The 14,744-nt window shown below is 40.1% G+C and overlaps 1 protein-coding gene across 1 annotated transcript in view; it reads left to right on the forward strand.

Annotated features, from left to right (window-relative positions):
- Positions 1 to 14,744, forward strand: part of LOC111156619 (focadhesin) — a 320,134-nt gene that overhangs the window by 61,813 nt on the left and 243,577 nt on the right. The window contains exon 6 of the mRNA XM_022517613.1: positions 9,782 to 9,883. Within this exon, the coding sequence (XP_022373321.1) occupies positions 9,782 to 9,883 (102 nt within the window). The remainder of the gene's footprint in view (positions 1 to 9,781; positions 9,884 to 14,744) is intronic.

The raw sequence follows: 14,744 nt of genomic DNA on the forward strand, positions 1-14,744 counted from the left end.
TAGGAATCCCCGGAAATGCACTGAATGTATAGATTCTGATTTAGAAAGCTTGGGTGTCATCCACTGTGTGTACCTAGAATCTCTATATTTTTAAAAAAGTCTCCAGGGATTCAGATGTGGAACTAGGTTTAAGAATCATTGGATGAAAGGCTAAAATAACCAAACAACATCATGGTATTTCATAGTGATTAGAAAAAGATACAACTCTCTTGCCTCCCACATCTGCATCTTTAAGAATGAGCGTAATTGTGGCACCTGGGTGGCTCAGTCGGTTCAGAGTCTGCCTTCGGCTCGGGTCATGATTCTGGGGTTCTGGGATCGAGTCCCACATTGGGCTCCTTGTTCGAGGGGAGTCTGCTTCTCCCATTCCCTCTGCTGCTCCCTATGCTTGTTCCCTCTCTCTCTCTCTCTCTCTCTCAAATAAATACAATCTTAAAAAAGAAATGGGTGTAATCAACCAGGTGTATTGAGATAATAAATGAGATTCTGATTTGAGCTTTCTTCCTTTGTAAGGGAAATTCAGGTTAGTTTGTTTCTGGTGGTGGTGTACTTCACAGGATACACATGAATTTTTTTTCTAAAATCAAGAATAGGGTAACTAAATTTAAGATAGTATCTGGCTGAATTAAATTTGAAAAAAAATTTTTTTTAAAGATTTTATTTATTTGACAGAGAGAGATCACAAATAGGCAGAGAGGCAGGCAGAGAGAGAGAGAGAGAGAGAGAGGAGGAAGCAGGCTCCCCGCCCAGCAGAGAGCCCAATGTGGGACTCAATCCCAGGACCCTGAGATCATGACCTGAGCCGAAGGCAGAGGCTTAACCCACTGAGCCACCCAGGCAGCCCAAATTTGAAAAAAAATTTTTTTTTTTAAAGATTTTATTTATTTATTTGACAGGGACAGATCACAAGTAGGCAGAGAGGCAGGCAGAGAGAGAGAGAGAGAGGGAAGCAGGCTCCCTGCCGAGCAGAGAGCCCGATGCGGGACTCGATCCCAGGACCCTGAGATCATGACCTGAGCCGAAGGCAGTGGCTTAACCCACTGAGCCACCCAGGTGCCCTGAAAAATTTTTAATGTTTGTTTTATTTAAGTAATCTCTGTACCCTATGTGGAGTTCGAACTCATGAGCCCCAAATCAGGCATCCCCTGCTCCACTAACTGAGGCAGTCAGGCACTCCTGAAATATTTTTTAATGCATTTTTTTTGAGATATAATTTATACGTCATAAAACTCATCTTTTTAAACCATACAGTTTCGTATTATATCCACTATGTTGCCTAACCATGATCACCATCTAAATCCAGCCCATGTTCATCCCCCACTAAAAGAAGCCTCATTAACAGTCATTACCTAGTATTCCTTACACCCAATCCCTGGAAATAGATTAAAAAACAAAAAAAGATACTACTTTTTTTGTATCTGTGGATTTGTCTCTTCTGGACATTTTATATAAATGAAATCCCTATGATATGTGGCCTTTTATGCCTTTCTTTTTCTACCTAGCATAATGTTTTCAAGGTTCATCTATATTGAATGGTTGACTATTATTCCATTACATGGATATACCACATTTATTCTGTAGTCTTTTTGTATGCTTACCAAGTCAAGTGAATGTTTAGTGTTTTTGCCTTTTACGTTTATTTTTGGAGGTAGGCTATTCTTTGTAAGTTACGGAAATGAACTCCTTAGTCTTTAAGAGTAATTAATGTTATATGCAAGTGATGAATTACTCAATTCTACTCCTGCAATGAATATTACACTCTATATTAACTAGAATTTAAATAAAAACTTGAAAAAAAAATTTTTTTAAAGAGTAGCTGTTTGTTTTTCATATCTATGCAGATTTCTGTATTGCATTACATTTACTTTTCTTTCTTTCTTCTTTTTTTTTTTTTACATTTACTTTTTCTTAATGAGGTTGCTTGGAATCCTGTAATTCTTTAAAAACAAGACCGTCTGGAGCTTTTTCTTTTTTTCTTTTTTTTTTTTTTCTTTTTTGGGTCAAAGTGAACATTTTGCTTTTGGGGGAGCTGATTATTTCAGTAATTGAATATATTATCTAAAGGGATTCCCCTGAGATGTAGCTGTTTGGTTTTATTTAGCATAAAATAAGCATGACACCATTATTAAATCATCTGTGCTACACAGTTTAGCTGCCATAAGGGATTGGAACCAGTAGAATACGTTAATGTATTTAATTTTGCTGAAGTTACAAAAAACTTCAGTACTTGTTGAACTACCATTTTGGGGTATGTCATTTATAATCTTTTTTGGGGGGGGGAGATCGTGCTTTGTAGCTTTTTTTGAAAGCAGGAGTTTAACAAGCCTGAATTGCAGTAATCACCTTACCTATACTTTAATTCTCTGGTATTTACTGTTTTTTGGAGAGGGGGTATAGGTAAGAACCTTCTTTGAGAATCTCATAAAAGTTTTGATCCTTCCTTAGAAAATATACCCACACACACACATACATACATGTCCTTAAAATTTTGCCTGTCATTTCGGACGACTTGTGAATTCTTGCTTTAATGATAAAGGGACATCTTTATAGAAAAATCATGAAAATGAATACAAGTTAAGAAGGGATTATCAGCATCAGATCTGACTCTGAGAAAGCCCAGCGGAGTTAATGATAAGAAAGAAGCCAGGGCAGTAAGAGGGGAAGCATAGCCATTACTTTCCAAGGGCCATCTGGCTCTTTGCAGTTTAATGCTTTCTGTTGAACTGCATGTTTTGCTTCTGTTTTCATTTCCTCTTTTCTCTCCTTTTTCCCACCCAGGGAAGTCTTTGTTCACAGTTTATGGTTCTAATCACCTGGGGTTTGCACTTGGGATTTATAATCACACCTAAAGAATAAGCTACACATATTGTACGCTCTTCCAGTTAAGCGACTGCCCCTAGAAAGTGCTTTTAAGTTCTTCTAAAGGTGAGATGTTTAATTTAAAAATTGCTTTGGTAATTTGGTGATCGTTGTCCTTAAGGGCATAAAATGTCCTTCTGGCCGCCTTAGCCTATTTATCTTGTCTCTAGTTTTTAAATTTAATTCAACTTTATTTTTATATGTACTTTTTACACTCATGGCTGCTAACTTAATAATAGAAGTTTTGAAACCCTAAGTATTTGTTTGTTTCCCCACAGTCATTACCTTCTACCTAGAATAATTTTAAACTTTTGATGTTGGCACACACCTTTGTTGTTAAAACCCTGCCTCTCAAAATAGGGATCCTGCAAAAGGTTATTATGAGGGCAGAATCAATTGTAATATGAACTATGTTTTTGAAGAAATCTCACACTTTCTCTCTCTGCCTTATGGACCCAAAGAAAATAGATTTGTCAAAATTCATCCACATGTCCACATTAAAATACTTTTGCTCCAGAAGTTTTCTTTTCTTGGTAGCTTATGTGGAAAGGAAAAATACATGTGTCTTAAAAATGCGACAGGATATTCCCAATTATTGTGTAATTTTTCTTTTTTATTCCACATTCATTGTGGAATCTTAAATTTTTGTTAGGCTTTTTTTTTTTTTTAAATCTTAAAATCTGTGGGACTTTTTTTTTTTTTTAATCCCTTTTTGGCTTCTAACCAGCACTTTCAAATCAAAATTCAGAGCAGGTAGAGAAATGCTTTTAAAATGCATATTTGATGTAGTAAGTGCTATGCTATGCTTCTGAAAGGGCCCGGGTCACAGCTGCATACATGAAAATGCATGGTGACTGTAGGCATTGTTTCCTTACACAGAAAAGGCAATCTGTGTCTATCGCTGAATTTATGATGTAAATCAAATCCTCCCGTTCCTGTATTCAGCGACGGAGCAGAAAGGTTGAGGTGACCTAAAGGTTACAAATAACTTTTGCTTTTTGATTTGCCTACCGCAAGACGACTTTTTTTTTTTTTTAACTCCCTATTTTCTATTAAGATTGATGTATTTATACTTGGAAAGGTGAATCTAGTTACATATTTTATTCTGTCATTGCCTTGGTGCTAGTCTAGTGGAACCGCGCGTTTATCATTCCTTCCTGCCCCCACTCAGTTCTGTTAGGATGCGTGTACCGCGCAATGTTGTTGACAATATTATTAAAGGGTGGGGAGGACTCGAGTGTTAGGTACCAACTCTGCGTGCTTCCTCTGTGCGTTTTATCCCTGAACAATGTGGACTTTGAAACTGTGTACTAGAGGCACTGTGAGGCGTTGGTTTTTCACGATCCAGGGAAAGAGTTTGAAAAGGTGCTTTGGGGAGAGCCTGTGTGTGTGTGTGTGTGTTACATTTATTGTAGTTGTGCCTCGGCACCAAGAGGGAAACCTAACAAGAACAAGACAGATCCAGCTTTCAGACAGCTTCTCCTCTAGTTTAAGAAACAAACCTACCTGCCGGAGAATCAGGACGGTACCACGTTGATGGAGTGTTCCGTGTCCTCGGTACAAGGGAAATGCGTCACTTACAGTGGCAGTTAAGACATTTATAAATCTGAAATGGGAAGGTGCCAAAGAATGGAGGACAAATCGGTTCCTCCATGGCAGAAACAAAAACCACACGGTGAGGGAGAGAGCAGAGGCACTCGAGGCCAATGAAGGGTGACCAGATAGCCTGGTTTGTATTGATTTTAACCTTTAGAAACAGTGGTCTTCTCTTTTAAGAGGAAAGCAGAATCTATTGGAAGTCTCAGGAGTTGGGAAATTCCAACTTAAAAATGTGTGCTCCTTCTGGGCTCCGTACTTCTCTCTGAAATAAATAGGGTATGCTTTATCTCTTTGAGATTAGAAATAGGAAATTCCTGGGGCACCTGTGTGGCTCAGTTGGTTAAGCATCTGCCTTCCGTTCAGGTCATGATCCCAGGGTCCTGGGATCGAGTCCCTCATCGGGCTCCCTGCTCAGTGGGGAGTCTGCTTCTCCTATCCCTCTGTGTGCGTGCTCTCTCTCTCTCTCTCAAGCAAATAAATAACATCTTAAAAAATTAAAAATAAAAGTAGACTCCTTTGTGAGGTTTAGATTATTAAACATTGGCCTTAGAGCCACCTAAACTTGGCCTAGAATTATTAACAGTTGAGAGCCTTCTGTATTGCTTTCTGCCTTTCCAGGGTTTGGCCCTACCTCTAGTCTGGAGCAGTATGAAGGTAAGGGCTTTAATGGGTCCCTTGGGTTGTATATCTTTAGCACTGGAAGGTTCTTAGTCTGATGTCTTCATTTTACAGATGAAGAAACTTTGCCCAAGAGAGGTTAATTCTCTCTCTTTTTTTTTTTTTTTTAGATTTTATTTATTTATTTGTCAGAGAGAGAGAGAGGGAGAGAGAGCAAGCACAGGCAGACAGAATGGCAGGCAGAGGCAGAGGGAGAAGCAGGCTCCCTGATGAGCAAGGAGCCCGATGTGGGACTCGATCCCAGGACGCTGGGATCATGACCTGAGCCGAAGGCAGCTGCTTAACCAACTGAGCCACCCAGGCGTCCCGAGAGGTTAATTCTCTTGCCTGAGATCACATGGTTTGTTGCAGAACCTCAATGTAAATCTGGAACTCTTGACCCTTTCAGTTCCTTGCTTTCCCTTCACTATTTTACCTCTACCTCTCTACTTGCAGTTTTTCCTGAGATAGGATTGTGGCAGCCTAACAGTAAGTGATTCCAGTGATGCTAGGTAGGCACTGCTTATATAAATAATAATGATGACTGTGTCCCACTATTATGTTTGTTACTCACAACTTGCATAGCTCATTGTCTGCCATTATTAATTTTACAAGTGATCAGGTTGATTGTATGGTCAACCCATCTATCATTTTGAATAAAGTATTATAGTCAACTTTTTAAATAACTTGAGTAGCAGTTATAACTGCTTAACCTTAAAATTTCACTTAATTGAAGTGAAATTTTGCTTGGTGTTCTTTTGTACACGTTCTTTTTTTGATCAGCAGTGCTTCTAATGAAGAGCAGAGGTGACTTATTTAAACTGTGGACCCTTCCATTTACCTTGACCTTTCTCAGTAGGATATACTTGAATGAAGTGGAGTGGCTAACGAGCAGTGAATGAGAGGGAGAAGGAAAAGAGAAATCTTGAATAATCCATAAATTTAATAATCCCCACATGCATTAAGAATGAATTACACTTACCCTTATGATGTTTTAAATGTTCCAATGATAATATTTTAAATAGGAAAATAACTATTTTCTATCATACCCAAATTAGTAGGTATATTATTGAATACTGTTTATTTTGGAACATGATTCTGTGTTTTGCAAAGGAATAATTTTCCATGAGTTTTCCCTTTAAAATTCTGGAGTTTCTGCTGTATTGTGATAGCCTTGTGCACCTAATGTTAATATTTGAGGACTATATTTCCATAAGAAACTTACAATTTTGAGTATGATCGATTGCTTTGGTTCATTGCAAGGAAGTGTGAAGGTGGAATCAAGTCTTTTTTTTTTTTTTTTTTTTTAATAGCTCTGGGATGGTACCATGGTTTAATCAGTTTTGTGCCTCTCCTAAGTGCTTGTCATTTTACAGTAATGCAGTGGTTCTTTTTTTTTTTTTTTTTAAATAGGAATCTTTTTTTTTTTTTTTTTAAAGATTTTATTTATTTATTTGACAGACAGAGATCACAAGCAGGCAGAGAGGCAGGCAGAGAGAGAGAGGGGGAAGCAGGCTCCCTGCTGAGCAGAGAGCCCGACTCGGGGCTCGATCCCAGGACCCTGAGATCATGACCCGAGCTGAAGGCAGCGGCTTAACCCACTGAGCCACCCAGGTGCCCCTAATGCAGTGGTTCTTAACCAGGGAGCAGTTTTGCCCCCCAGGGACATTTGGTAATGTCTGGAGACATTTTCGACTGTCATAACTATATTGAATGCTATTAACATCTTGTGGGTAGAGGGCAAGAATGCCGCTAAATATCCTTCAGTGCACTGGACAACCCCCAAAAGAGTTCTCTGACCCCAAATAGCGGGAGTGCAAAGATTGAGAAAACTTCATGCATGGCAGTTGTACCACAAAGTATATTGAATTAGAAAATGCATTCATTCTGTTCAGCTTTCTATATTTGTATTCGCATACCAATTTGATGATTCACAAGGGAGAATTTAGCTCTTTGCTTCATTATGCTCAAAGTAGTAAAACAAAATCTTGGCAATTATAATTGATTTTAGGTTAGTTGTATTCAGTTGAAATAGTATAATATTATCCAATGTTAATCGCTAGTGAGATTCAGTGTTCTTATTTTGGACTTCCCTTCTGCCTCAAGAGTGCTTCTTGGAATCAATATTTTGTATTATTCTCTGCAGTATTTATACTTAGATCTGATGTAATCAGTTCTTTGGAAAAGTTAGTCTAAATCAGTAATTCATCTGGATAATCCCATTCTCCTATATTCTACTTTGTCTTGTCTTTAATGTTTAAGTCTGAGATACTAAATAGACTTTGTTGAATCCAGTGTCTAGCAAAACAGGCCTTCCGCTTCATGCAACAAAGCTAGAGTGGTTCCCATAATCCCAGTGAAGTAGAAGTGAAATTATATTGCATGTATGTGCAGCATTTCTGATCCTACTTTAAAATTACTCCCGCAGGGGTGCCTGGGTGGCACAGTTGGTTAAGCGACTGCCTTTGGCTCAGGTCATGATCCTGGAGTCCCGGGATTGAGTCCTACTTGGGGTTCCCAGCTCCATGGGGAGTCTGCTTTTCCCTTTGACCTTCTCCTCTCTCATGGTTCTTTTTCTCTCTCTCTCTCAAATAAATAAATAAACAAAACCTTCAAAAAAAAAAAAAAGATTACTCCCTCTGGGACACCTGGGTGGCTCAGGTGGTTATGCGTCTGCCTTTAGCTCAGGTTATGATCCCAGGGTCCTGGGATCAAGTTCTTTATTGGGCTTCTTGCTCAGTGGGGAGCCTGCTTCTCCCTCTGCTTGCCACTCTCCCTGCTTTTTCTCTCTCTCCCTCTCTCTCTCTGACAAATAAATAAAATCTTGAAAAAAAAAATTACTACCTCTTATTTCTGTTGACCCGATTTAATTTGGACAAAAGTTTTAAACTGTAGATAGAAAACAAAACAAAACACCCCACCAAAACAGTAGATACTTGAGGTGTTTTTTGCAGGGAGGGGGGTGGTGAGGATCGAGTTGGAGGAAGGAATGACTTACAAGGGAAGAGTATTGGAAAGCATGTAAGTGCTTTATGATCACACACAGTGTGTGATAGTACATAATGATGTGATAACTTGTTGCGTTTTCTTCTTAACTAGTCATAAATGCCGCCATTAAGTGGAGGATTAACGGATGGTCCTATGTGATGTTCCTCGTTTCAGTGTAGTGCTTGGCAGGAGCCAAACCCATATCGAAAATGATAGCCGGTGCTGTTCTTTTCTTTTTATTCGTGTTTCCTGGAACATGACCTTCGGAAGTCTCAACCTTTGAAGTCTGACTGATGTGACATTCCTGGGAGACTGTCAGGATCTGTAACATTTGTTTGTTAACATCTGTGGCAACTAGAGTAGAAGCAATTCTAGGTAGGTTTCAGTGCCAAAGAGTTTGGAATTTGGAAATAGGATTTTGATAGGATTTTTGAGTGTTGGCAGAAATCGTTGGAGTGATCCCTTAGCAATGGCAGTCATCCGATCAGTCAGAAATAGCCTGTGCTGTGACAAACAGAAGGGTGGCAGGAAGTGACGTTAGTGGCTGGTTGGTCAGGTGAGGTTGAGGAGCATGGGAGGAGGTGGTGGTGTAATACGCGGGAACTGTGGAGTCTCGTCAGAGCCGTGCCTCTCGCGAGAGTTTCCATGTGAAGGACCTGCCAATGCTTTTCTTTTTTCTTTTTTTTTTAGATTTTATTTATTTATTTGACAGACAGAGATCACAAGTAGGCAGAGAGGCAGACAGAGAGAGAGGAGGAAGCAGGCTCCCTGCTGAGCAGAGAGCCCGATGTGGGGCTCGATCTTAGGACCCTGGGATCATGACCTGAGCCGAAGGCAGAGGCTTTAACCCACTGAGCCACCCAGGCACCCCATGCCAATGCTTTTCTGTTTAAGAGAGCCAGACATCCGAAAACTTCCTGACTCTTCACCTGCGTCTTCTGGGTTTTTTTTTTTTTTTTTTTCCTTGTAGTGGTTCTCAGCCCTGGCAACACGTTAGAATTGCTGGAAGAGTTTTTAAAAATGACTAATGACTAAAAATGACTAATAATGCCAGGATCCTGGGATCATAACCAACTGAGTCACCCAGGCACCCCCTCTTTAGGTATCTTAATGGATGTAGCCCAAATAAAAATTCTCATTCTTGTTCAATAGAAATTTTAAGAATTTTCAGTTTGGAGAGTTTATTTTGAGATGGGAGAAATGTTTTCTTTTTCCTTAAATATGCTGGGGGAATGGAGCCACACACTGAGAACAGGGTAAGTAGGAACCAGGAGGGAGAGAGTGCTTATAAGTTGAGGCAATGTTAAAAGAAATAGAACCTTCCAGACTTGGAAAGAGAGGAAGAGGAGGTGGCCCAAGCCTTCCAGGAATGGAGAAACCAAGGAGATGGATAGGACCGAGCTCCTGGATTCAAGAGCTTGACCAAAGTCCAAGGGTTACTGTGTGGCAGACTTTGTGTTCTAATTTGGATCCCTGAGACTCAAAGTTGATTCTTTTTTCTGCAAAACAGGTAGAGGAAAAGAATGTTAGTTCTAATCACCCAACTCTGCAACAAATGGTAGTTTTGCATCCTGGAAAAAGGTTTCTAGATGGCATTGGCTCTTGTTGCTGTATTTGGATATTGAGAATTTGTAGTCCGGAAATCACAGCTTCCTATGTAACTTTTTGTGCTTTTCAGAAATCATCCTCAGCCTTTGATCACTATGCTTGAACACAGACCTGATTGCTGGCCGGTACTTTTGCAGCAACTGACGGCTTTTTTCCAGCAATGCCCTGAAAGGTAATGTAGAATAAAATAAATGAGGGATATGGAATGGCATATGCTTATTTTAGAGCTTTTTTTTTTTTTTTTTTAAGCTGCTTTGACTATGTTTTCTCTTGAAGAAAAGAAGTGTTTTAGAATAGGAGATAGTTGTGTTTTTGAATAGTAAAAGGCAAAAAAAGCAAACAAAACCCACCAAAAAACAAACAAAAAAACCCTCAAAAGCCCTACCAGATCTAATTGATGGTTGAAATATTGAATATGAGAAAAGCTATTATTAAAGAAGTTAAGGCTTCCCTGCTTAGCTGGGAGTCTGCTTCTCCCTCTCCCGCTCCTCCCCGATCATGCCCTCTCTCTCTCAAATAAATAAATAAAATCTTAAAAACACACACACAAAACCTTAACCATTGGTTACTTAGGAAAGTTGACTGGAAATATTTGGTAAGCTACTACACAATACATAGGAAAGATAGCTTCTTCCCCCGGAAATTGATTAGTGAGTGATCTCTCCACTGGAAACCTTCCAGTTGGAATCAAGTAATATCTCCATACATAGGCTTAGTTCAGCTTCACCAGCATGTTCTGATGGTCCTCAAAACTAACCCCCCTTCTTCCATTCGTACTGCCATGATACTGGCTCATATCCTTATCTCTTTCTGTGGCTTTTGCCACCTGTTCCTAACTGGCATCTGTGCCTCCAGTCCTGTCCTGCTCAGAGCGATTCTCTCAAAATCCATCAGGGTGTTATATCAAGAGAGTAGATCTTGGGACATCTGGGTGGGTCAGTCCATTGAGCATCTGCCTTTGGCTCAGGTCATGATCTCAGGGTCCTAGGAATGAGCTCTGTATCGGGCTCCCTGCTCAGCGGGGAGTCTGCTTCTCCCACTACCTGTACCTCTTTGTGCACATGCACTCTCTCTCTCAGAGAGAGATTTTATTTATTCGTTTGACATAGACACAGCGAGAGAGGGAACACAAGCGGGGGGAGTGGGAGAGGGAGAAGCAGACCTCCTGCTGAGCAGGGATCCTGATATGGGGCTCAATCTTAGGAAGGACCCTGGGATCATGACCTGAGTCAAAGGCAGATGCTTAACGACTGAGCCACCAGGCACCCCTCAGATAAATAAATATTAAAAAAAAAAAAAAAGACGAGAATAAATCTTATTGTGTCACTCCCTTGCTTAAGTTAACACAATTGTGGTTTTCAAACTGCACTTGCATAATGTGGGCTGAGGATGGGGACTGCCCTTTACCTCGTTAGCTCTTTCTATAGAACCTGCATGTTGATATCTTATGGCATGGCAGCTTTCTACTGGCAAACAATAGTGTGGCTTCCAAAATAGTTGGAAAATCCCTGGACTAGACGGTAAAATCAAGTTTGTTATGCTAGGTTCTCTTTCTTACACGGTTTCAACCTATTTCCCCGGTTTTCTCTGGACTTACTGGTTTATGGATGGTGTATTCAGCGGTACTTGGACTTGCTTTCGATTCCACACAGAGAGCCATGCTGTTCCCTTTCCTCCGTGTCTTTGCTTATCAGTACCTACCTTATTCTTGAATTTTACCCCAATTATCAGTACCTATTTTACTCTTGAATTTTACTCTTTCCTGACTCATTTCTCTCTTTTAAATCTCTCTGCTTCGAAGTCCTTGCTTACCAAGCTGAATGAGGCATCTGTTTTATGTGGTCTCATCGTAACTTAAGCTGTGATTTGTAACATTATTGTACTTTATTATTGTACTTATAATTCTTCTCTGGGAAAACTTTCTGAGGTCAGGGACTGTGCCTCATTAGTCTTTGTATTCATAAAGCCTGGCCCATTTCTAGTTGCTCTATTAATATTGAATTTATGTACATGAGGTGCGTTGTAGAGGGCTTTATAATATATAATATTACTGCATACTTAGTACCATCATGCAAGGTCATGATAGGACACCATTGTCCCAGGTAATCCAACGCCCGAGTTACATTCACCACACTAGCTCCATTCATTCATATTTTCTTGCCCTTGAAGGTCTTACCATGTCCTATCCATACAGTTTCTTTCTTTTTTTTTTTTTTTAAGATTTTATTTGTTTATTTGACAGAGAGACACAGCGAGAGGGAACACAAGCAGGAGGAGTGGGAGAAGGAGAAATAGGCTTCCTGCCAAGCAGTGAGCCCGATGTGGGGCTCGATCCCAGGACCCTGGGATCATGACCGGGGCCGAAGGCAGAGGCTTAACCCACTGAGCCACCCAGGTGCCCCTCCATACAGTTTCTTAGAAAACCATTTCTGAGTCCATAATTTCAGTGTTAGATGGGATTTCTAGGCACGGTGTACTGCCACAGGAAGTTTTAAGGGACATAGGGAACCTTGGATCATCTGCCAATGAGAAAAATTAGTGTGACATTTGGATGATAGCTCAACAGAAACATCACTAACCTCTATTCCCTCACCTAGATTGCATTTTCATTGGTAAGATATTAACGTTTCCTAAATAAGTTTTTGTTCATCTTTATCAGAAAGTAAAAATAACAAACACATTTTTAATTTTATTTTTTTTTTTTTTTAATTTTATTTGACAGAGGGAGACCCAGGGAGAGAGGCAACACAACAGGGGGAGTGGGAGAGGGAGAAGCAGCTTCCCGATGATCAGGGAGCCTGATATGGGGCTCAATCTCAGGACCTTGAGATCATGACCTGAGCTGAAGGCAGACGCTTCACAACTGAACCACCCAGGCACACCCCCCAAACTCATACATTTTTTTAAAGAGGATTTCTTGCTCTTGTTAAATAGATTAGGATTTTTTATAAAATATGCTGCTGCTGTTGTGCCAAATTTATTATTAAGCTTGTTTTTTTTTTTTTAAGATTTTATTTATTTATTTGACAGAGATCACAAGTAGGCAGAGAGGCAGGCAGAGAGAGAGAGAGAGAGAGGAGGAAGCAGGCTCCCTGCCGTTCAGAGACCCCAATGTGGGTCTTGATCCCAGGACTCTGGGATCATGACCTGAGCTGAAGGCAGAGGCTTTAACCCACTGAACCACCCAGGCGCCCCAAGCTTGTTTTTAGGGTAATCCTCAAGAATATCTTTCTTTTGCAACTCTTGAGTTAGCCATCGTGTAATTAATTACCTTTTGGTTATCTTCATTTCAAAGGAATATTCTGTTGGGATTTGGATGTAGTTATTATAATGAAATATGTCCAGATATTCATAAATTAAAAAAAGATTATTAATTGACTTTGTTTTTTTTCACTGATAAGCTTCTGTTGACTCTTTTCATTCAAGTTCTCTCATGTTAGATTATGCTATCAAGAGCCTTTTGGAAGTTCTTTTTCTTTCTTTTTTTTTTTTTTTGACAGACAGAGATCATAAGTAGGCAGAGAGGCAGGCAGGCAGGCAGAGAGAGGGGGGGAAGCAGGCTCCCCGCTGAGCAGAGAGCCCAATGAGGGGCTCGATCCCAGGACTCTGGTATCATGACCTGAGCTGAAGGCAGAGGCTTTAACCCACTGAGCCACCCAGGCACCTCATCAGAAGTTCTAAATTAAATTTATTTGCTAAGAATAATTTCAGTTGCCTCGTGTCCACTTTTACACTATGGGGTTACTCTTTGCAGAATGAAATTGATATTTCTGGTTGCATTTTTCAGCAGACCAACCATTAGTTTCCTGAGATTTAATTTTAGAGCAAGTTAGCTTAGGAACTTAGTAATTTCAGTTGCTTGGAAGGTAATGAAGGAAGGTTGGTGATTTAATTTGCTGAGAATTTAAACAGTGATTCACAACTAGGGGAAGAAGGCAAAATGTTGTGAAGAGAGCTTGTATTCTGGCTCTTCCTGTGTTAGGAATTGTTGATTAGCTGGGTTCATTTTTAATATGTAGATGTCCTGACATGACAGTGTATCTTCATGCTAGATTTTTATGGGCATTATTTTCTAATTAAATTCTGCATTCATTTATAGAAGGCCTGTGATGTTAAGACCTGAGAATTGCATAAATTGTCATAGACCTGAGAATTGCATAAATGGTCAATGATGTCATTGTCTCTAGGCCTGGTGCTTCCAAGTTTATCTGGTCTCATGTATGATTTCTCAGATGAAGGAATGAAGGAGAGCAACATCAAATGACTTTCTCAGGGTCACAGGATTAATTAGTGGTTGAGATGGGCCCAAAGCCTCAGTTTCTTGACTTTCATTCCAAGTTTTTCCCTACCACTTCTCCCTCTGTGAACATAAAGAGACACTTGGGTGTAGATAGATGCGCACACAGTTAATTACGTTTGTAAACATTCTTAATCACTTTGGGATTTCAAATTGTCTGTTTTATTATATTTCTTTTCTCCTTCAGACCTGTCAATTTCATACCCCACTGAAATGACAGTCATCAGATACCACCTAGGAAATACAAAATCTAAAATCAGGACAGATTAAGCCAAAGAGATTTTAATTTTTAAAAAATTTTTTATTTGGTCATTTATTTATTGATTTATTTTTTAAAATATTTTATTTATTTGACAGAGATCACAAGTAAGCAGAGAGGCCGGCAGAGAGAGGGGTGGGGGAGAAGCAGGCTCCCCGCTGAGCAGAGAGCCCGATGTGGGGCTCCATCCCAGGACCCTGAGATCATGACCTGAGCCGAAGGCAGAAGCTTAACCCACTGAGCCACCCAAGCAACCCCTAGTCATTTATTTATTTTAAAGATTTTATTTATTCATTTCATAGGGAGATAGAGCACAAGCAGGGAGAGTGGCAGGCAGAGGGAGAGGGAGAAGCAGGCTCCCCACGGAGCAGGGAGCCTGGAACGGGGTTTGATCCTAGGACCCCCGGGATCCTGCTGTGAGCCGAAGGCAGATGCTTAACTGACTGAGCCACCCAGGCGCCAAGCCAAGGAGATTTT

The sequence above is a fragment of the Enhydra lutris genome, unplaced genomic scaffold (genome assembly GCF_002288905.1).
Source record: "Enhydra lutris kenyoni isolate GAN:26980312 unplaced genomic scaffold, ASM228890v2 scaffoldscaffold47, whole genome shotgun sequence".
NCBI lineage: Eukaryota > Metazoa > Chordata > Mammalia > Carnivora > Mustelidae > Enhydra > Enhydra lutris.